General features: G+C 40.2%; 1 protein-coding gene and 1 non-coding gene across 20 annotated transcripts in view; one reads left to right on the plus strand and one right to left on the minus strand.

The window, feature by feature from the left end:
• The window catches only part of TCF12 (transcription factor 12), a 368210-nt gene extending 349644 nt beyond the window's left edge, over positions 1-18566 (plus strand). For 12 of the 19 annotated variants that reach the window (XM_055364027.2, XM_055364030.2, XM_004056242.5 and 9 more), the window contains 3 exons: positions 2945-3177; positions 12503-12656; positions 16205-18566. In XM_055364027.2, the coding sequence (XP_055220002.1) occupies positions 2945-3177; positions 12503-12645 (376 nt within the window). In that variant the 3' untranslated portion in view covers positions 12646-12656; positions 16205-18566. The remainder of the gene's footprint in view (positions 1-2944; positions 3178-12502; positions 12657-16204) is intronic. The other 7 variants (XM_063699019.1, XM_055364029.2, XM_019010921.4 and 4 more) reach the window with 1 other exon arrangement.
• LOC115930960 (small nucleolar RNA U13) lies at positions 8625-8728 on the minus strand. Its single transcript, XR_004067542.1, has one exon. It is a non-coding gene; the product is annotated as a small nucleolar RNA U13 (small nucleolar RNA).
• Positions 18567-23934: the final 5368 nt, after the last annotated feature.

Here is a 23934-nt window from a genome sequence, read left to right on the forward strand (position 1 = left end):
CCTGAATTTGAATGTTGACCTGCCTTGCTAGGTTGGGGAAGTTCTCCTGGATAATATCCTGAAGAGTGTTTTCTAACTTGGTTCCATTCTTCCCGTCACTTTCAGGTACACCAATCAAATGTAGATTTGGTCTTTTAATGTAGTCCCATATTTCTTGGAGGCTTTGTTCATTTGTTTTCACTCTTTTTTCTCTAATCTTGTCTTCTCGCATTATTTCATTAATTTGATCTTCAATCACTGATATCCTTTCCTCTGCTTGATCACATCAGCTACTGAAGCTTGTGTATGCTTCACGAAGTTGTCATATTGTGGTTTTCAGCTCCATCAGGTCATTTAAGGTCTTCTCTACGCTGGATATTCTATTTAGCCATTCGTCTAACCTTTTTCCAAGGTTTTTTGCTTCCTCGCAGTGGGTTAGAACATGCTTCTTTAGCTTGGAGAACAGCTTTCTTATTACCAACCTCCTGAAGCCTACTTCTGTCAACTCATCAAACTCATTCTCCATCCAGTTTTGTTCCCTTGTTGATGAGGAGTTGTGCTCCTTTGGAGGAGAAGAGGCATTCTGGCTTTTGGAATTTTCAGCCTTTCTGCTCTGGTTTCTCCCCAGCTTTGTGGTTTTATCTACCTTTGGTCTTTGATGTTGGTGACCTACGAATGGGATTTTGGTGTGGATATCCTTTTTGTTGATGTTGATGCTATTCCTTTCTGTCTGTTAGTTTTCCTTCTAACAGACTGGCCCCTCAGCTGCACGTCTGTTGGAGTTTGCTGGAGGTCCACTCCAGACCCTCTTTGCCTGGGTATCACCAGCGGAGGCTGCAGAACAGCAAATATTGCTGCCTGATCCTTCCTCTGGAAGCTTCGTCCCAGAGGGGCACCCACCTGTATGAGGTGTCTGTTGGCCTCTACTGGGAGGTGTCTCCCAGTCAGGCTACACGGGGGTCAGGGACCCACTTGAGGAGGCAGTCTCTCCATTATCAGAGCTCGAATGCCATGCTGGGAGAACCACTGTTCTCTTCAGGGCTGTCAGGCAGGGATGTTTAAGTCTGGAGAAACTGTCTGCTGCCTTTTGTTCAGATAATGCCCTGCCCTCAGAGGTGGAATCTAGAGAGGCAGTAGGCCTTGCTGGGCTGCAGTGGGCTCCACCCAGTTCGAGCTTCCCTGCCACTTCGTTCACACAGTGAACATAAAACCACCTACTCAAGCCTCAGTAATGGTGGATGCCCCTCCCCCTGCCAAACTTAGCCATCCAGGTCGATCTCAGACTGCTGCGCTAGCAGCAAGCAAGGCTCCATGGGCCTGGGAGCCGCCAGGCCAGGCACGGGAGGGAATCTCCTGGTCTGCTGGTTGCGAAGACTGTGGGAAAAGCGCAGTATTTGGGCAGGAGTGTACTGCTTCTCCAGGTACAGTCACTCATGGCTTCCCTTGGCTAGGAAAGGGTAATCCCCCAACCCCTTGCACTTCCCAGGTGAGGAAATGCCCCACCCTGCTTCAGCTCACCCTCCGTGGGCTGCACCCACTGTTCAACCAGTCCCAATTAGATGAACCAAGTACCTCAGTTGGAAATGCAGAAATCACCCATCTTTTTCATCGATCTCACTGGGAGCTGTAGATCAGAGCTGTTCCTATTCGGCCATCTTGGAAGCAACCCACCTCAGCAATGTATTTTTTTTAAGTATTTTGTTTTTGTTTTGGATCAGCTTTATTGAGGCTTAATACACATGTAATAATAAAATTCACTAATTTTAAATATACAGTCTTTATTATGTATGTTAAAATGTATACATTTTGTCATTTTGACAAGGGTAAAAGTTATATAACAGCCACCTTATTCATAATGTAGAATCCACCTCAAAAAATGTCCTTATTCCCCTTGGTAGTGAGTCCCTTTCCTCCATCCCGTGGTCCTTGGCAACCATTGATCTGCTTTCTGTTACCATAGTTTTGTCTTTTCTAGAAGTTCATGTAAATGGAATTGTAGAGTATGTATGTGATCTTTCATGACTGGCTTTTTTTACTTAGCATAATCTGCAGCTTGATTTTAGATACAACATAATGGTCCATTGTCTGAACGTACTATGATTTATTGAACCCATTTCCTATTATTAAATCCCAATATGTTGCTAATGTAAATAATTCTGTGATCATCTCCCTTTACATAAATTTCTATGTACATCTCTAATTATATTCTTAGGATGAATTTCCAAAGTTGGAATTGCTGATCAAGAGGTAATAAACATTAAGGCTCTGGATTCGTTTTGCCAATTTGCCCTTCAAAAAATTGTGTCATTTCTCCCATGTTTTATCATCACCATTGATGATAATTTATCTCTAGAACAAAAAAATAGCCATTTTCTGAGATACTTCTCTCAATCTGTATCTTAAGCTTTCCTTCTTTCTTTTCGCCAGGTAACCGCCAGAGTATATTTAAGAGCATAGGCTAAGCAAATTATACATTCATGTACTAGGGGGGCTTTTAAACTGTAATGTGTATATCAGTCATCTGGGGAACATGTTAAAATGCAGCTTCTAATTCAGTAAGATGGGAGCAGAACCTGGGAGATTCTACTCCAGTGTTTTTAACAAGTTCCCATTAATGCTGATGCTGCTGATTTGTGGATCACATTTTGTGTAGCAAGGTGCTAAAATATTATGTAGTTGTTGATCTTATATTTATGAAGAGTTTCTGGAGAAATCTTTATGCTATAATGTGCAATGAAAAATGCACTTAAGAGTGTATGTAGTATATTTCAACTATATGACTGTATATGTGCATTGAAGAAAAATTTGAAAGGAATATACAATCATGTTAACTGCACCTATTACAACTGTTTACAAGATTTATAGGTGGTTTTCATTTCCATCTTTATGCTTTATAATTGTGCACAATCAGCATATCTTACTTTATAGGAAACCTAATAGACCTTGTTGTTACTTTATTTTCTAGCAGTACTAATGAAGATGAGGATTTGAACCCTGAACAGAAGATAGAAAGGGAGAAGGAGAGGCGGATGGCTAACAATGCCAGAGAACGCTTACGCGTGCGGGATATTAATGAAGCATTCAAAGAGCTTGGCCGAATGTGTCAGCTTCACTTGAAGAGTGAAAAACCCCAAACAAAACTCCTTATTCTTCATCAAGCCGTGGCAGTCATCCTTAGTCTAGAACAGCAAGTCAGAGGTAAGTAGGTACAGCCGAGATGTATAACTGTTCTGCTTCAGATGGGCAGACATTTCTGTTTACAGTTGCTCTTCTGCTTGGGGAAGTTGTTTGTTATTTCTCCCAGTACTTCTTCTACTGTATCATCAGGGTCGTCTTTCCTGTAATTCTCACTTCTGTCTCACTGTATCACCCAATATCTGTGGGCTGAGTGTTCTCCACCAATAGAGAGTAATTCTGTGAAGCAAAGCGGAGAACAAACAGCCTCTGCCTGCTGCTCAGCAATAGTGCTTTGTGTCTCTTTGCTCTGGTTGCTTCTGATCTCTCAACCATTAAATTTACCTGCCTGGACCTGCCCTCCTCCCTGCTCTTTATGTCTTTCCTACTTCTCTGTATTCATTTTCTTGCCTGCTCTACTTTGGAGTATCTGCCATGCCCTGCTGGTTAATAGGATGCCTTGTTATCATCCCTTCTGCCTTTGCCAGATACCTTTACACCCATGTCAGTAAGGTCTCAGGGTTTCTTTGTTGACCTCAGACCAGGAACACCAAGAACTTTTTGGGCTAACATACATCGGCATGCCTCTGTGTCCTTAAGGGCAAAACAGCTCACCCAGTGCTGACTCAGTTTCATTTTTCAGGAAGTTTGTTGCAGTTTGAAGAACCTTTGACACTTCATTTGTTCAACATGTATTTATTGCATACCTCCTCTGTTCCAACCAGCTGTGTCCTAGGCCCTGGGTTATCAAATAATAGAAGCTTCTTATCTTTAAGAGGTTTTACCATCAAGCTTGAGTTTCTCCATATACTTATATATTGTCTTAAAATATCCTAAGCCTTTTTGCAAGGAATTCGTAGATGTGGCCCTAGGTTCCAGATCTGACCACTAGTCTCTCTGAGAGCAATTTTTTCGATTTTGTGTGAAGACGGTTCAAAAAAGAATAGGGTGGGCAGATGCTTGAAAACTACAGCCATGGAGCCTCAGCATAGATTACAGAATGAGTACTCTTTCTTAGGAAAACCAGAGTTAGAGAACTTGAACAAACTTTCAGAAATATATACAGTAGTAGTTAATTCATCCACTTCTCTCCAATATATTTAATGAATAAGAATGAGGGATAGATCATTTTGTGTATAATCAACCTAATGTTAAAAATGGATACTTGCTCTTCTTCTCCCAAGGTCCTTGAAATATCTGTGGAGTATAAATGTTAATGAAACCTAATCTTCAAGTAATTATAGACTCCTTTGTGATATCCATAAGGAAGCAGATTGTTACCCACTCACCTGTGGCAGAAGCAGTGGTTCCTTGAACTACTGATACCTCCTGTCACTTTACCAATGGTTTTTTTTTCTTGAATTGTGTCTGACACCCTTTGTCTCGCTCTGAAGGCAGCAAGGCACCTATGTTCAGTGATTCAAGTACACTCATCCTCCTCTTCTTCAGCCCAGGATATCTTCTATCCTGACTTCACCCAGCCACTTATTGTTAAAGCCACTGCCTCCATCTCAGCTGTGAAAGTCTTACTGTCTGGTCAGCAGGAGTACCAGAATTTATTCTAGTACACAGCACCTTTTCCTCCCATAGTGCATTAGAATCAGAATGCAGTCATTTGTGTTTTTAAAAACTTTTTTTTCTTAAGCACAGAGATACCTACTTCAGATCTAAGCCATTAAAATGAGAAATATTTCTGTGATGGAAAAACACAAACATAAATAAATAAAACATAAATTCTACCATGGCTAGATGGACCTTATTCATTTGTAACATTGGAATTTGCAGTGGTTCCATGCGGGCCCCTAGAACAGAAAATATGAGTCTGAGAGAAGATCTGTCATCTAGGCTTTCTTACTACTGACTTTCTGGTCTGTTATGGGTACTGACTATTTCATACAGTTCTGTAAAGCTGTCTAAGGACTCTTTGACTGATGAGAGTTTGAACAGACTTCAAATACACTGAACTGTAACTTCGTTAGGGATTGCTTTGATATTCAGAAAAGCCTACTTCTCCCCAGCCTTCAGAATGGGCTTGAAGCCTTATCTTAGGACTTTACATAAAAGGTCAGGGATCTTTGTAAGGGGTGTGTGTGTGTGTGTGTGTGTGTGTGTGTGTGTGTGTGTGTGTGTGTGTGTGTGTGTGTGTGTGTGTGTGTGTGTGTGTGTGTGTGTGTGTGTGTGTGTGTGTGTGTGTGTGTGTGTGTGTGTGTGTGTGTGTGTGTGTGTGTGTGTGTGTGTGTGTGTGTGTGTGTGTGTGTGTGTGTGTGTGTGTGTGTGTGTGTGTGTGTGTATAGATGGACTCACTGTGTTGCCCAGGCTGGTCTTGAAATCCTGGTCTCAAGCGTCTATAGGCTTGAGCTACCGTGCCTGGGCTCAGACTCCTTGAAGAACACTCTTATGGCTGTTAGATAGGGTTTAGAACCCTTCATACAGGCCACAATACCTGTGCCTTGTCTTTGGCAACACCTTCAGAGTTTTGTATAGCCACTGTCTTTTCCTCGATTTACCTACAGTTTTGAGTTATTTTGGTGACTTGATCACTTTTGAGAGCCTCTTCATCCTGTACAGAGACCCTCCTTAGCAGTTCCTGATCCAACACTTTCTATAAAAACAGCTTTTGTTTACATGACCTATTTGGGCATCCTCTGCACTCTGGCTCCCCTTCTGATTTGGGATGATGCTGCAAGACTGTATCTGATTGTGACCCAACCTGTCACAATCGCTGGATACTTATTTTTACCAGGAGGCAAGCAGACCCAGGTCTAGCAGTTCATCCCGGAGAAGAGTGGCTTCTCTTCTAAGCCTCAGATTTTGCCAGAGCATTTTTTGTGCCTTGTTGCCCCACCTGTCAAACCCTATGTCCCCACTGCCAGTTTAAGCTTTTCCATTATCATGACTACAACATTATTTGTACCTTTGCCATTTTTATTCCCCAGCAGATAAAACAAATGACCTTCAAGTTTGTACTCTCAGCGTTACTCAAGACTCAGTGGTTAAACATTTCCTCCTCTCAAGCTCTTTCACAGGTCATCTTAGTCAGGTCACTGTTCTTTTGATAATTTAGTGATTAGAGAACTATTAGATTTTCAGTTTCCTGTTCTACAAGTGAGTTTGAACATAAATGGTGTTGGACAGTGGTTTTGAAATCTGGCTGGTCCCAGAATCACCTGAAGCTTTTCTTTTCTCAAACATTTCCAAACCTTACCCCAGGAGATTCTGGTGCAATGAGATGGTTACATGTGGTAGACTTAGCATATGCAGTGATAATACTGCAATCTTTCCTACATCCCCACTAAAATAAATAAAAATGATATTCATTTTAACCCACAAGGACAGATGAGAGAGGAGACCATAGCAGATGAAATAGCGAAAGCTGCATGTAGGATAGAAAGTCGATGGAATAGTGGTACTTATTTGTTTCTAAGTACTGAAGAATACATGTTTCAAGAGTGGTAAGATCTAATCTTGTGCTGAATACAGTGATTTCTTAAATGCCACGAAGTTAAAATACATAATCATGAAATTTCAGAGCATTAGGGTAAAAAAAATAAGCTTCTGGAGATAAAATATAAATAGCTTATAGATAAAGAAACAAGAATCAAAATATCATCAGAGTTCTGGACAGTAGTACTGGATTCCAGGAGATAGTGGAGCAGCACCTTCAAATTTCTGAGGAAAATAATTTCAACCTAGAATTCTTTTTTTTTTCTTTTTTTTTTTTTTTTTTGAGGCCGAGTCTCACCCTGTCACCCAGGCTGGAGTGTAGTGGTGTGAGCTTGGCTCACTGCAACCTCTGCCTCCTGAGTTCAAGCGATTCTCCTGCCTCTGCCTCCTCCATAGCTGGGATTACAGGCACGCATCACCATGCCCAGTTAATTTTTTGTATTTTTAGTAGAGACAGAGTTTCACCATGTTGAACAGACTGGTCTGAAACTCCTGACCTCAGGTGATCCGCCTACCTCAGCCTCTCAAAGTGCTTAGATCACAGACATGAGCCACCGCACCCGGCCAGTTTCAACCTAGAATTCTATACCTTGCCAGACAATTAATCAAAAGATGGATATAGAATGAAGATATTCCACATAAGCTGGGCATGGTGTGTGCCTATAGTCCCAGCTACTTGGGATGTTGAGTCAAGAGAACCACTTAATCCCAGGAATTTGAGGCTGAAGCGAGCTGTGATCATGCTACTACACTCCAGCCTGGGTGACAGTGCCAAATCCACCCTGTCTCTAAATAAAAATTAAGTTGGCAGCCAGGTGCAGTGGCTCACACCTGTAATCCCAGCACTTTGGGAGGCTGAAGCAGGCAGATCATGAGGTCAAGAGATCGAGACCATCCTTGGCAACATGGTGAAACCCCATCTCTACTAAAAATACAAAAATTAGCTGGGTGGGGTGGCGTGCGCAAGTAGTCCCAGCTACTTGGGAGGCTGAGGCAGGAGAATCGCTTGAACCCGGGAGGCAGAGGTTGCAATGAGCCGAGATTGTGCCACTGCACTCCAGCCTGGCGACAGAGTGAGACTCCATCTCAAAAAAAAAAAAATTAAGTTGGCTGGGCACAGTGGCTTATGCCTGTAATCCCAGCACAGTGGGAGGCCAAGGCAGGAGGATCCCTTGAGCCCAGGAGATGACTTGAGACCAGCCTGAGCAACATAGTTAGACCCCATCTCTAAAAAAAATTTAAAAATTAGCTGGACGTGTTGGCTCATACCTGAAGTACCAGCTACTTGGGAGGCTGAGGTGGGAGGATCACTTGAGCCCTAGAAGATTGAGGCTGCAGTGAGCTATGATTGTAGCACCACACTCCAGTCTGGGCAGCAGAGTGAGAACCTGTCTCAAAGAAAAAAAAAAAGATATCTCAGATATGCAAATCCTTTAAAAATTTACCTTCCATATACATTCTTTTAAAAAATAGAGACAGGGTTTCACTGTGTTGCCCAGGGTGGTCTCAAACTCCTAGCACAAACGATCCTCCCACCTCAGCCTCCCAGGTAGCTGGAACTGCAGGCATTAGCCACCACACCTGGCTCGTGTATATTTTTTCAGAAAGCATCTGGAACATATGCTTTAACCAAATAAGTGCATAATCAACAAAGACAAATGTTATAGAATCCAGGAAACAAAGGATTTAACATAGAAAAACAGCAAAAATAAATCCCATGACAAGAGCTACTGGGCCTAGAGAGCAACTAGTCCATTGAAAACTGAATACTATTAGCTGCAGAAGAAAGGTTTCCAAGGAAAGAAAATGGAATTAATTGATGATATGATGTGTTCAAGATTTTAGGAAAATATATTGATAGGCATTTGTTAGATCTCTTGGAGCATTCAGTGGTGGGGTTAGGGAGATGGAATTTGCATTACTAACAAATGAAAAAACAAGTAGCTATTAACTATAGGAAAAATAAACAGTTATATGAGCAAGGGAGCAATCACTGTAAAAAGAATTTTTTTTCTTTTCCAAGTTGAGGTCAGATGGGTAATGTGCTGAGGTCATAACAAGGTTGGAGGGTGGCACATCTCACACACATTCGTGAACACCCAATCATCATGCTCATGAACTACAAAAGGATCAAACCTTTCTTCCCTCTCCCTCTCTCTCCCTCCCTCTCTCTCCCTCCCTCCCTCTCTCTCCCTCCCCCTCTCTCCCCCTCTCTCCCCCTCTCTCTCCCTCCCTCTCTCTACCTCCCTCTCTCTACCTCTCTCTCCCTCCCTCTCTCTCTCCGTCCCTGTCTCTCCTTTTCTTTTTCTTTTTCTTTCTCTCTTTCCTCCTTTTTTCTTTGTTTTTCTTTCTTTTTGTCTTATTCTTTATTTCTGTCTTTGTTTCTTTTTTGTTCTTTCCTCCTGTCTTCCTTCCTTCCTTTTTTTTTTCTCCTTTCATTTCTTTTCTTGTCTTGTGTTTTCTTTTCTTTCCTTTCCTTTTCTTTCTTCCTCAGGGTTTTGCTCTGTTGCCTAGGTTGGAGTGCAGTGGCACAATCATAGCTCACTGCAGTCTCAACCTCCCAGGCTCAAGTGATCCTCCTACCTCAGCCCCCTCAGTAGCTGGGACTACAGGTGGGTGCCAGCACACCTGGCTAATTTTTAAATTTTTGTAGAGACAGGGTCTCACTTTGTTGCCCAGGCTACTGTAAAATTCTTACCTCAGCAGCTATCTCCCCATATAGTCATAATAACATAAATATTTTCCTAGTCATAATAATGTAAGAAGTGACTAGTGAGTTAACCAAAAATTTTGCTATAAACATGTTGCAAAGTTGATGTTATAAGAGAGTCAAGTCCTCAGCTACATAAGAAGTCAATAGATAGAATTCCCCTAATTGAAATATGGGAAGACATACTTCTCATGCCCTGCAGGTAATGAGAAGTACCAGATCTTTCTGGCTACTTAACACACCTTTGCCGTGGTCTGCGTCACACACCAAGAGGTATGAAAGAGTAGCCTTAGTCTTTTTTGAATCAAAGCTGTGTGTTTATTTCACATTTCCTAGAGTCTGCCATAGTATTGTTCTTCCTGCCAGAAGTGTTCTTTGTCTGATTATAGGAACCTGAAAGATCTTGCCTAATTTACTGAGTTTTTGGTGCTGATCCTTCCAAGCATTTCTCATCATGTCTCCTAGATCCTGGTGTGATAGAGTCATAGTTAGCTAAGAGCAATTTTCCATTATAAAGAGAAATGTGAGCCTTTTTTCAGTTGGAAAATTTTCACATCTCACATTCTCCTCTTTAAGTTTTACATGCTAATCCATGCCATCTTCTCATTCTCTCGGGTCATTATATGAGACTTTAACCTCCACAGTCTCACTTTTTTTTTTTTTTTTGGAGACAGAGTTTTGCTCTTCTTGTCGCCCAGGCTGGAGTGCAATAGCACGATTTCGGCTCACTGCAGCCTCCGTCTCCCCAGTTCAAGTGATTCTCCTGTCTCAGCCTCCCGAGTAGCTGAGATTATAGGCACCTGCCACCACGCCTGGCTCACTTTTTGTATTTTTAGTAGAGATCGGGTTTCACCATGCAGGCTAGTCTCAAACTCCTGACCTCAGGTGATCCGCCTGTTTCGGCCTCCCAAAGTGCTGGGATTATAGGCATGAGCCACCGCGCCCAGCCCACAGTCTCTTACAAAAAACAAACTGATGAAGGACGAACTCTTATTTGTTAGAGGTGCACAACTACTTATTAAGAAAGCAGCTTTTAATATTTTTTGCATAATGATGAACATGCTATTTTTTCCTGCTAGTTACCCTAATAAATTAACTAAGAGTGTATCTTTCTTCCTTCATTCATCCTCCTTATAGTTGCATAGGCTCTATGTCTTTCTAAATACAGGGGCTTAGAAAATTAGAACTCTAAAATGAAATTTTATTAGTATAAATCACTGATAGGAGTCAGCTAAGTTTACCATAATGAAGTTTTTTGTTTACTTTTTAAAAACTTGAATGTGAACTGTAAATGTGTATTGAAATTTATACATCCAAATACACTTTTACCTACTTTAAAGGGGAAGCCGGCACAGTGGCACTTGCTGGTAGTCCCAGCTTTTTGACAGGCTGAGGTGGGAGGATCCTTTCAGCGCAGGAGTTCAAGGCAAGCCTGGGCAACGCAGTGAGACCCCATCTCTGAAAAAATGGTTGGGGGTGGGGTGGGGACATGGAAAAAGGGGAGCTGTACTAATGGTATATCGGCTATGCCCTCATTTCAAGAAAATCTGACATAAAATATTACAACTTCTAAAAAATACTATTTTCATTCTAGACTAATTACAAATGATCCCTTTATATTATATTCATTAGGGCATTTTTAATCCATTTATAAAAATATGTGGAACAACTGTTAACCTATACTATATGTTATAATCAAATGAAAAGCTATATCAGAAGCTATGGATATCTTGGGCTTAAAACTCATTTTTTAAAAAATCCAACAGGAATAGTAGTGTGTAAGTAGATTTTGATCCAGTGGGTTTTTGATCTGATGGATATTCTTTCCCTTTATTTCTCACAGTAGCACCCTCTTCTTTTTTTTTTTTTCTTTTTTTGAGACAGGGTCTCGCTCTGTCATCCAGGCTGGAGTGCAGTGGCACGATCACTGCAGCCTTGACAACTCTTGGGCTCAAGCGATCCTTGTACCTCTCAGCTTATTCTTTAACCTCTTTTGAAAATGTCCGTGTCACAGATCCCATGCAGTCTTGTTTGCTATCTTTTATAAGAAGCAGCAGAGGTTTTTACCACCCTTTTAATAACACCTCCAGCAATAGAAAGACCAACTCATTCATCTTGTTTCACATATATATCAAAGTAGAAAAGTAAGATGTGCTCCACCTATCTATCCTTCTCCCTCGAATTGGCACATTTCCTATAGAAGAGGGGTCCCCAACCCCTGGGCCACGGACCAGTACCAGTGGCCTGTTAGGAACCGGGCTGGCTGCACAACAGGAGGTGAGCAGAGAGCAATCCAGCGAAGCTTCATCTCTACCGACAGTCGCCATCATTTGCATCTCCACATCCTGTCAGATCAGCGGCAGCATTAGATTCTCATAGGAGCATGAACCCTATTGTGAACTACATACGCAAGGGATCTGGGATCTAGGTTGCCTGCTCCTTATGAGAATCTAATGCCTGATGATGTGTCATTCTGTCCCATCACCCCCAGATGGGACCATCTAGTTTCATGAAAACAGGCTCAGGGCTCCCACTGACTTAATGGTGAGTTGTATAATTATTTCATTTTATAGTACAATGTAATAATAATAGAAATACAGTGCACAATAAATGTAATGTGCTGAAATCATCCTGAAACCATCCCTGCCCCCTTCCCCCCAGCACCCCGCACCCAGTTCATGGAAAAATTGTCTTCCACGAAACTAGTCCCTGGTGCCAAAAAGGTTGGGGACCACTGCTTTAGAGGAATAGCTGAGGATATCTCTTACTTATCCTTTTCTGAACTGGTAACATTTTAGATAAAGCACAGATGTCTCTCTCTAAGTACAAGATGTCAGCATTCATGTCAATTCAGTGTACCCTGTCTTAGCAGGACATTGAAGAGACTTGTTAGCCTAATAACAACAGCATTTGCCAAAATGTTTGAGTGAAGAGTAGCATTTTGATTTAAATCAAATCAAACCCTAGAAAACTTAATCATAAGCAAAAAATGAAGATAACACAAAATGGTCACTTAGAAGTATAAATCTGGAGGCTCAGTTCAATGCTGAGGTTTTATGTGAGCACATTGTTTCTTCTATGTGATGGTACTTAGTATGGGAATGAAGTTACACAAAACAGCAGCAATTTGTTCAGCTTGAGACCTAATTCGTAACTTAGAACCATAGTGATAAAAATTCTTTCCTCCTGTTTTAGAGAGGAACCTTAACCCCAAAGCAGCCTGCCTTAAGAGAAGGGAAGAAGAAAAAGTTTCTGCCGTATCGGCAGAGCCGCCAACCACACTGCCAGGAACCCATCCTGGGCTTAGTGAAACTACCAACCCTATGGGTCATATGTAAACATCAGCCAGGTAAGTACGGGTTTGAAAAGAAACAGCAAGGAAATAACCTTAAGATATTCATCTTAAACTGGGTTAGAATCTTTGAACAGAATTCTCTAGTGAGCAGTGGCCATTGTAAAGGTCACATGTAATTTGAAATATAACAGTTTGTCTTTCTGTTACATTATCAGACTTAGAGAGCCAGTGTCATTTTATAGCAAATTGCCATTTTCTTCAAAGTGTGGCAGTATCTTGTGACTTTGGTTCTTCTGTTCGGAGTCATCATGTGTACTCTCTTACATGAGTATCTTCCTGATCCAAGAAGAAATAGTACAATGACTCAACCATCAGAAAACGCTCTTGCTACCACTCATGTTCTTCATTTCTTTATTCAGAAATGCTGACTATATCATCAACCAGTTTTCTGCTAATTATCTAGCTTTTTGTCATGAAGCCTTTATACATGAAAAAGTTATCACTTCTATTTGGATCAATAATGCAAGTTTATGATATGATGCTTCTTCCCCACTTGCAAGCACATCAGTTAACACCCTCTAGAATCTATTAATGAATGTGAAGTTATTATATATGGTAGAGGCAGAATGCCCTTCTCTCTGGTGCAATTTTACTTGTTCAAGGACTGTTCTTTATATCTTCCTTTTCATGGACTAAACACAATTCAGTTCCTTGTGACTTTTTTTTTTTTCCTCAAGACGGAGTCTCACTCTGTTGCCCAGGCTGGAGTGCGGTGGCACGATCTCAGCTAACTGCAGTCTCTGCTTCCTAGGTTCCAGCAATTCTCCTGCCTCAGCCTCCCGAGTAGACTAGCTGGGATTACAGGTGTGCACCACCATGCCCGGCTAATTTTTGTATTTTTAGTAGAGATGGGGTTTCACCATGTTGGCCAGGCTGGTCTCGAACTCCTGACCTCAGGTGATCCGCCTGCCTCAGCCTCCCAAAGTGCTAGGATTACAGGCATGAGCCACCTCGCCCAGCTGGTAACTTCATTTTTATAATCTGCCTTCAGCAGTATGTAGTTTTTTCCCCAATTTTATCAACAGATTAAAAGTAGTAAGTAAAGGCAGATGAGTGCGGGGTGTGGAACAGAAAAAAATATCAAGTGCAGTTTAATTTGGTCAGTTTTGTGGCTATCTCATTTTGAACTGAAAGTCTGGAATTTGATAGACTATTTGATAGATAAACTACAAATATTAGTAACTCACCTTTTCCTGAGGGATTTAGTTCCTACCGCCACTACATATATAGGGTCAAATGAGACTACATATAGGGTCAAACCAGACCACAAAGAAGATTTCATCTAGGGTAAAAGAAAAGAAGAGTTAAGGCAGTTATTTCGTAAGTCAGTTATAACTGTAACATTAGCACACTGGAGAAAACCTCAGACTACCTCCCCCACAGAAAGTATCCAGCAATGTAACAGATTGTACATGTCAGGGACTTTAGGCAAGAGCTAGTTTACAGATCCTCTAAAACCTAGATCATTGTTTCATACTCTGTAGAAAATATAGACTACTATGAAACAGTAAGTATTTTTGCTTCAAAAATAAACTTTGAAGTTTTTTTGTTTGTTCTGGGGGTTTTTTGTTGTTCTTTTTTTGTTGTTGTTGTTGTTTGTTTGTTTGTTTTGAGATGGAGTTTGACTCTGTTGCCTGAGCTGGAGTGCAATGGTGTGATCATCTCGGCTCACTGCAACTCCCGCCTCCTGGGTTTGAGCAATTCTTCCACCTCAGCCTCCTGAGTAGCTGGGATTACAGACATACACCACCATGCCCAGCTAATTTTTTTGTATTTTTAGTAGAGACAGCGTTTCGCCAGGTTGCCCAGCCTGGTCTCAAACTCCTGACCTCAAGCGATCCGACCACCTCGGCTTCCCCAAGTGCTGGCGTTACAGGCGTGAGCCGCTGAGCCCGGCCAAAAAATTAACTTTGAAGTTTTAAAATAAAACCATGCCACTATTTCTCAGTGCAAAAGAGACTTTCTAAACTGATAGATTATTTCAAAGAAGAGTGATGGGAGAGGTAACTTATGCTCAGGTCCCAGATAACCACCAAGCTGTGAAAAAGAGCACTAGGCATTCTGCCCTAACACTTCTCTTGGAGCCTGTGTCTTATTTTTCTTGTCTCGCTCTAGTTAGTTCTACCCATTTCCTCTTGTTTTCTTCTCAGTCTCTCTTACTCGTTCAACTTTGTCTTCTTATTCTCGTTTCCTTCTGTTTACTTCCTGTGCTTTTACTACTTCTCTATTTCATACAGCTCTCATAGCTCTACCCTTATCTCTTTATAATGGGAAATTTTCCCACTTAGGTTAAAATTAAACTTTGGGCATTCCCACCTATCAAAAAAGGATCAAGAATTCTTTTAAGTTTAAAAAGGCATCAAGATATGAGACGTGTAGTGAATGCACTTTGTTCCATAGATTGTATAGGCTAGTGTTTGTCATCTTAGAATATGTGTTAAGGTTGCTAATTTCATAAAGATAGTTACCTGGTTTCATAAATTGGATAGCAGATTAAAAGTAGCAAGAGACAGGGCAGCAGGAAAAATGCTACTAGAATCAAAATGGCTAAGACATGACCACAGAATGACTGGTTATAAACGTACAAAAATTTGCCATCCTGTAATGTAGGCCAAGTAGCTTTGAATATCTTAGTTTTCCATCCCTAAGAGCATTGCTGTGTTCCTAAACAATACTGTGGTTATTGTTTAATAAGGAAGTAAAAGTTATGATTCTATCTAAAACTATTTTATTAAAAATTTAAAGTAGAAAATTTCAGAGTTACTGCTATATATATTATATTGGGAACATAAGTATGTATAGAATTTGTACTAATAGAGTAAAATATTCTTAATAAATATTGAGCAAACATTTGTTGAGGACCTACTGTGGACCAGGAACTGGGACCAATATGAAAATGAATGCAAGGTAGCCTCTGACCTCAGGTGCTCTCAGTTTAGATGAAATAAATGTAAACTATTAACACTGTGGTTGAGTGGAGGCAGCAGCAAATTGAGGGCTTTACCATTGTCTCACTACTGAGGAATGAATGAGTAGCACCTCAGAGCTCAGTTATTGCCAACTTGAGTGTTATTAAAATGAAGGTTTGCATCATTGCGGCAGCTGTTTTATACTCCTATAGTTTGTGATTCTGTAATCGCATGATCTCCTTTAAAAATGTTACCATATAGCCGGGTGTGGTTTTGCACACCTGTAGTCTCAGCTACTCAAAGACTGAGGTGGGAGGATTGCTTGAGCCCAGGAGTTGAAGGCTGCATTGAGCCATGATCATGCCACTGCGCTCCAGCGAGGGTGATAGAGCAAGACACTGTCTGAAAACAAACAAACAAAAAACCTTACCATACACGTCAAGTAAAACCATTTCAGTATACCTTAAAAGGAAAAAGTTCATTAAGTCACTTAGCAGACTACAAATTTAGTGCAGACCTGGATATAGATGAGGAATACCAGCTTTTTTTGTTGGTGGGAGGGGGAAGGTGTTTTATTTTTAACAATTATGTACTAACTGGTATTGTCCTCTCCCTTGGCTGTCCCTGCCACAGTTCCAGAGTTATCAGTAGGCTAGATAGAAGGTGACCTCTCCTCATAAAGACTTGGACAACTCAGATTATCTGAAGACACAAACCTGACAGGAGGGAGAAGAAAAAACAAAACACTTGAACCAAGAAACTCAAATGTAATCCTACGATCAAAGCAACTGGTCAACACTTCCATCAGAAGTGAAGATAGGAAGCTCATCAGATAGAACATCAGCCCATGAGATGTTTGCAACAAATCTTTTGTTGCAAGCAGTGTGTCGCTTCTGCACAATCAGAGACTGTCTCGATCTCTCCACTCACCGTGGAAGTTGCCTTGTGCCTAAACTGAATTGACAAATGCATTGTAACTACAAATTTTATTTATTGTTATGAAACTGTAAGGTCTACATATAAAGGGAAAAAGTTAATGTGGAAAGCTGATCTACACTCAGCTGATGCCAGCATACATTAAAGCGGTTCACGTGCAGAGAACAAAGCAGTGACAACCATTGGCCCTTAGCATTCCCGGCATACCTATTAGTGTCTTAAAAAGGAAGGGAAAAGTCTTTTGTTGCCCTCTCCTATCCTCTTGCCATATGAATAGCGTTTTCCATGAAATAGGAAAATATTACTTGGTATAGCATTTCTCTTGCTCTCATTTTTTGATTTATTTTTATTTTCTCTTTGTGGGTGTTATATTTGATCTCTCAATCTGAACAGTTTATGGTCACAGTCCAGCCTCCTCCGTGCAGCCCTGTGTGCTTTGCACATTTACCTTACAGTGGTAAGCAGAGACCATCTGTGACCATAGCCTAGCTAGCATTTTAAAAGGGGAAATTTTGTTCTCTAGGTTTTCCCCCAAATAAATATTGCTTTATTTCTAATAATAACCAAGACTTTTCAAGCTTCTAGATCTCATAGGAAAGCTTGTAATAGCAAAATTGTAAATTACAAGGGAAGAATCTACTTTTTAGAAATCGCTTTGTTTTCCAAGCAGTAAGTACTACATACAGTACTTGTAAAGTGTTAGCTGTAAGTAAGCACAAAATACATTTAAAATACAAAGACGATTTTTTCAGGCTGTGATTATGGTGAACATAACAAAACCCAGTAGTCACCAAGGCAGGTAGTGTGATAAATGAACACACCACTCTGAGGCTAATTACCTAATGGAATACAAGAGCAATGGTCACCCGTGTTTCCTTATCCTAGCCTTTATTTCTCTGTCATTTGGATGGCTGGTCAATGGGGAAGAATTGAGTGGGTGATTTAATCAACTGCAAACCATCTGCCCCTGTCCCAAAATGATGAGCCAGATTAGCATTAAACCAGTACTTGTCAGTCCATCTTAATACTGTTCATTAAGGCACTCTCTGTCTCTAATCCTTAGGAGTTGTTTTAAAAGACATAATCACTTTGAACTTCCATGAAACCTGTCTTCCACCACAACAACCCTGGGAGAGAAAAACATGCTAAAGGAGGTATCTTGGCTTAATAATTCCTTATAGCCAATATCAACAGTGGCAATCAGCACACAGAGGAAAGGACCCAAATCACTATGTAGCTTAAAGATTTCTGTTAATTTGAAAGAACAAAAACAAGACAGAACTTCTGGTACTCTAATCAGGATGATTCCTAACAAGTCAGTCATTTGTGAACTTAGTGGACTTTTTGGTTACTTTAATTTGCATATATTCTCCAGTTACATCAGACTCTATCTGTGGCCTTGTTCTTCATTTCAGTGTTAATCAGCTAAACAGAAGTTGTTGCTTATGATGTGTGAGTGAACATATGCCACTGCCTGGCCTTTTTTTCTTCAGAGCTTGTTGTCTTTTTCGCTATATTAGACTTTGCAGTATGCCCAGAAGCTTTCCTTCAAAAAATAGAAAGAAAAAAACATTTGGCTTATTTTTCACTGTAGCTAGTCTTTTATACAATAATCTTGTAAGAAAATTTCTTGAATTCTAAATATTACTCTTTCTAGATTTTTGAAATCAAAAAGTTTTCAGTAAAAAGTTTCTTACTTTATTTTATTATATTAGGTAGTAAAAAATGTAGGGTTATTTACCATAACCTCTTCATTAATATCAGAAATTTACAATAGCATTTTAAGACCATAGTAGGATTCTAGCATACCGTGTAGTACCTATGGAGTATTGTAAGAGCTAATTGTTGGAGATGAATTGCTTCTCATCTTGTTCTCCAGTTTCCATTGTTGGTTTATTGCAGATTTGTATCCTGTGTCAAATTCAAGGTATTATTGATAAACCTTTTCAACCAGCAGCAAGAAGTTCAAATTTTTTTCTGTCACTGTAACAGAAAACACAATATGTATATAACATTTATGTAGCAATAAATGTGCCATCTTTTTTTTAACACAGTAAAATAGTGAGTTTTTTACATTTCTCTTTCTCAAATAATAATGTATTTTGTTTTATTTTCTCCATCTCATTCGTCCCAGAAACTCTCACACTGCTTTTCCTAACTGCATTACCGACATTATCTGGGAAACCCTTCAGGACAGAATCAGGCTTGTGGAGCTAAGTTGGCAATCTGGTCTAGAGCTTCTCTAGCTTGTGCTTTTCTCCTCTTGCCCTCACTACTGGCAGCGGCCTTTTAACCTTTTCCTAAAGATTGACCAAACAGCAATTAGTAGTTATAGAAAATCTACTCATTTGTAGATACAGAGAAAAATGAAGAAGATGGAAAAAGACTCAAAAGAGGCTTTTTAAGTTATTCTTCAAAGCACTTTTCACATTTCCCCATACCCTTTCTCACAAAAAAAGTGTCATAATTAAGTAATGGTATTGTTTACTGTTTAAAAGTTAAAAGATCAAAAATTTGCTTTTACCCCAGTTTTTAACCACAAAAAAAGCGTAGTGATTATCCATGAGGACTTCATGCCAAGCAAGAACCTCAAACAAGCTAGACAAACTTTTTTTTGACAGTGAATGACTTTTTGTAGGACCTGTGTGTGCGAAACCCATGGCAATTGTCACATCCTCTTGGTATGCTGGCAGATTGCTTCTCTTGGTGAATTATGAAATCCACTGTTCACATTGGGTGCCTAACGGAACATTTTGCTTCTTGTGGGATTTAGTGAAAACTATTAAACTTGTTAAGTTGATTTTATACAAAACGATAAATAAAAAGCTCTAAGAAGAAAATGTATAATCTTAGAGCTGAAATAAAATATAGAGACCATCTAGTAAATGACCTCATTAATATACCTGTGAAAACTGAGACTCAGATTGTATGTCTCTAAGAACACATAATTAGTAACAGATCAAGACACTTACAACTTTCCCTACAAAACCTCCCTGCCTTGACTTTCTCTTTCTCTTTGCAGATTTCTAGGCCGCTTCTACTCAGTGTCTTCATTTTCTTCCATATTTGTCTTATTTCATTTTTCTTTTCTATAGTTCATGTTTTCTTTTTCCTTGGAAACTCAAAATTTAAACACACGTCGTGTGTGTGTGTGTGTGTGTGTGTGTGTGTGTGTGTGTGTGTGTGTGTGTGTGTGTGACTTAAAGATTAAAGAATCTTAAGCTTTGGCATTAAATAGTCCTCGATTCAAATCTAAGCTCAACATCTGATTAACTTCATTTTCCTATCTGAAAAATGGAGATAACATTAGAATTGTGTAAGTATTGAATGAAACAATGTATGGAAAGCTCTTATCGTTCTTGTCACCTAAGAAGTACTTAATAAATGATAAATATTTTTAAATAAATAATATTATAACCAACTCCCAGGATGATTCCTCTTCAGCCATCCTGTCAGAGGTAAATGGTAAAATAAACCCCCAGAAGATGTCATCCCATCTTTGTATGAGTCTACATTCTTTTGCAGCCATCCAATGAAACACTGCATTTCTTTTCAGTGCCTCCCATGGCTGCATTTTAAGAGGATTTTTTTTTTTTTTTAGACCTTCACATTTCAAAAGAGTGAGTCTGGCCAGGCATGGTGGCTCACGCCTGTAATCTCAGCACTTTGGGAGGCCAAGGCGAGCGGATCACACAAGGTCAGGAGTTCATGACCAGCCTGGCCAACATGGTAAAACCCCGTGTCTACTAAAAGTACAAAAATTAGCCAGCCGTGGTGGCAGGTGCCTGTAATCCAAGCTACTTGGGAGGCTGAGGCAGGAGAATCACTTGAACCCGGGAGGCGGAGGTTTCAGTGAGCTGAGGTCACGGGATTGCATTCCAGCCAGGGGAACAAGAGCAAAACTCTGTCTCAAAAAAAAAAAAAAAAAAAAAAGAGTGAGCCAGTAGGCTTTACCCAGGCACACTGTGTGGGTGGACAGCTGTATCAGTTTGGGTTCTTAAGAAGCAGATGCCAAGAGGAAGTTAGAAGGGTAAAGGATTTATTAGGAGATGTACCTGTGAAAAACAAAAGGGCAAGGAACCAAAAGTAGACAGGGATGGTCTTCAGACCATGCTGCAGGTTTGACATTAAAAGAAGGGCAAGTGAGGAAGGAGGATTAGGTAGGGAGAGCCTCAGGCTGCCTGCAGTTCTGAAGAAGGCCCAGGCAGCCCAGTGAGGGTGTTCTGGCACAAAGATTGCCGGTGAAGGAGGCTTGTGTTGGGCAGGAATGGCAAAGTATCAGTGTCCCTGTTTTGGTCAGTTATTGACTGGGAGTTACATGGGGAGACTGAGGCCTCAGTTTGAACACTGCAACAAAAGTGCGGCAGCCGGAAGCCAACAGCTAACCACTCTTTCCCAACAGGTTGTCTTTGAAGGGAGACCTCAGGTGCACCCCATGGCTTCCACAGCACCTCATCTTCTTCCTACAAAAGAGCAAAATAAAACCAAAGGGTCTTCTGAAGTCACTGAGACAATAGCTGATCTCACTGGGGCAATGAGTCTTCTAAAAATTGCAGTTCCTTCTCTCTTGGCATTCCACAGTCAAGTAAACTTACACGTATTGTCTGGAAGAATGAATCCCATTCCTCCTCCATCTTTGGCTCTGGTGTGGGCTTATGTAATCTGGATACTAGCCCATAAAGTTGCTGTGTTTAGTAATGTCATTTCTCCGTGTCTGTTGGGGGCTGGTTTCACGATCCTCTAACGATAGCAAAATCTCTGGATGCTCATGGCCTTTATATAAAAGGGCACAATATTTGCATACAATCTACACATCCCCCCACATACTCTAAATCATCTCAACGTTACTCATAATACTGAATACAATGTAAATCCTATGTAAATCGTTATTATGCTGTATTGGTTTTTCGTCTGTGATATTTTCAGTATTGCATTGTTTTGTTGTGAAAACAGGGTCTTGCTCTGTCACCCAGGCTGAAGTGCAGTGGTATGATCCTAGCTCAGTGTAACCTCAAACTCCTGGGCTCAAGTGAGCCTCCTGCCTTGGCCTCCCAGAGTTCTGGGGTTACAGGCATGAGCCACCATGCCCAGCCTGTAATGGTTTTTTGTTGTTGTTGTTTGAGACAGGGTCGTACATTATTGCCAAAGCTGGAGTACAGTGGCACATACATGGCTCACTGCAGCCTCAACTTCCTTGGTTCAAACAATCCTCCTGCCTCAGCCTTTAGAGTAGCTGGGAGCGTAAGAGTGCACCCCTATGCCTAGCTAATTTTTTAATTTTTTGTAGAGATGGAATCTCCACATTTGCCCAGGCTGATCTTAAACTTATGGGCTCAACCTATCCTCCCACCTTGGCCTCCTAAAGTGCTGGGATTATAGATGACTGCGCCTGGCCCCTTGTTAATTTATCATTAGTTTTTTTTTCCCCCAATATTTTTGATCCATGGTTGCTTGAATCTGGATATGGGACCTGCATGCAGATTAGAAAGGCCAACTGTATTCTGGTGTTCTTCACAGGACAAGTGACACTCCCTGCTTGCTGGGTCAGTGGATTGTCCACGCGTCTTTGTGGCCACCTGGCTTAGGAAGCTCACAAGGTCCTCATCATTTGGAGGTGTTTCCTTGTGAGTGCCCTCAGCCCTAGGCTTTCTTACGTGTGCCTATACTGGAGGATGTATATGGGAGTAGAAATATCTTTCCTACGTTTGTTATCTTTCTCTCTTTAGTTATTGCCAAAAGACAACCTGGAGAGGTTTTCTGTTCTCTTTGACGCAGACCTTCAATCGCTTCCCCAAACTGTCACGTGGTATCTCTGCTGTCTTCTGCCAGGGTCTCGTTTCTCACTCTTGAGGGTCAGTGTTCCACTACGCTGGGTCCCCAGGGTCTCTGAGCCATTTTGTCTTTGGGCTTGGTGAGCACCATGTGCAAGATTTCCAAGTCTTTGCAATCTGAAAAAATATTACGGTGCCAAAAGAAAAAAAAATGCAAAATGAAATTAATTTCAAATACAATTACAAAAGTCGTACAAAATTGTTATAGCAAAACTAAATTGCTGTTTAATGTGGAACTTGAGCATATTTTAATGTATTTGATCTTATTAAATTTGGTATAGAAGGAATGTACCTTAACACAATAAAGAAGCATCTATGACAAACCCATAGCTAACATCCTAACTCACTGGTGAAAAGTTGGAAGCTTTTCCTCTAAGATCAGAAACAAGACAAGGATGCCCACTCTAGCCACTTCTGTTCAACATAGTAATCCTAGCCGGAGCAATTATGCAAGAGAAAGAAAAGACAGCCAAACTGGAAGAAGTTTAACTGTCCCTGTTTGCAGATAAGATAATGTTATAATACAGAAAACCTTACTGATTCTACCAAAAAACTTAGAACTAACAAATGAATTCAGTAAAGTTGCAGGATACAAAATTCAACATACAAAAATTCATAGCATTTCTATACACTAACAGTGAACTATCTGAAAAAAAATCAAGAAAACAATCCCATTCAGAAAAGTTAAAAAAATTAAATACTTAGGTTTAATTTAGGAATAAATTAAACCAAAGAGGTGAAAAACTGATACACTAAAAACTATAAAACATAAATTGAAGAAGATGCCAATAAATGGAAAGATAAACCATGTTCATGAATTAGAAGAATTAATGTTGTTCAAATGTCCATACTACCCAAAGTGATCTACAAACTTAATGCAACCCATATCAAAATTTCAATGACTTTTTTCACAGAAATAGAAAATATCCTGAAATTTGAATAGAACCACAAAAGACCCTAAATAGCCAAAGCAACCTTGAGCAAAAAACAAAACTGGAGGCATCACACTACCTGACTTCAAAATATACTAAGAAGTTATAGTAATCAAAACAGTACAGTACTGACAACAGAGAAGACACATAGACAATGGAACAGAATAAAGTGCCCAGAAGTCAGTCTGTGTATTTACAGAAAATTGATTTTTGACAATGGTATCAAGAACACACATGAGGAAAGGACAGTCTCTTCGATAAATAGTGTTGGGAAAATTGTCTACATGCAAAAGAATGAAATTAGACCTTTATCTCATACCATATACAAAAATCAATTCACAGTGGATTAAAGACTTAAACATAAGACCTGAAACTATAAAATTGCTAGAAGAAAACAAGATTTAAAAAAAGAAAATAAAAGAAAACAAGATAAAAGCTCCATGACATTGGTCTGGGCAATGGTTTTTTTAATATGATCCCCAAAAGCACAGACAACAAAAGCAGAAATAGACAAATAATATTATATCAAACTAAAAAGCTTCACAGCAAAGGAAACAATCAACAGTGAAGAGACAACCTGGAAAAATATTTGCAAGCCACACATTCTGATAAGGGGTTAATATCCAAAATATACAAGTCAATAGCAAGAAAACCAAGAACCCAA

The sequence above is a fragment of the Gorilla gorilla genome, chromosome 16 (assembly GCF_029281585.2).
Source record: "Gorilla gorilla gorilla isolate KB3781 chromosome 16, NHGRI_mGorGor1-v2.1_pri, whole genome shotgun sequence".
Lineage (NCBI taxonomy): Eukaryota > Metazoa > Chordata > Mammalia > Primates > Hominidae > Gorilla > Gorilla gorilla.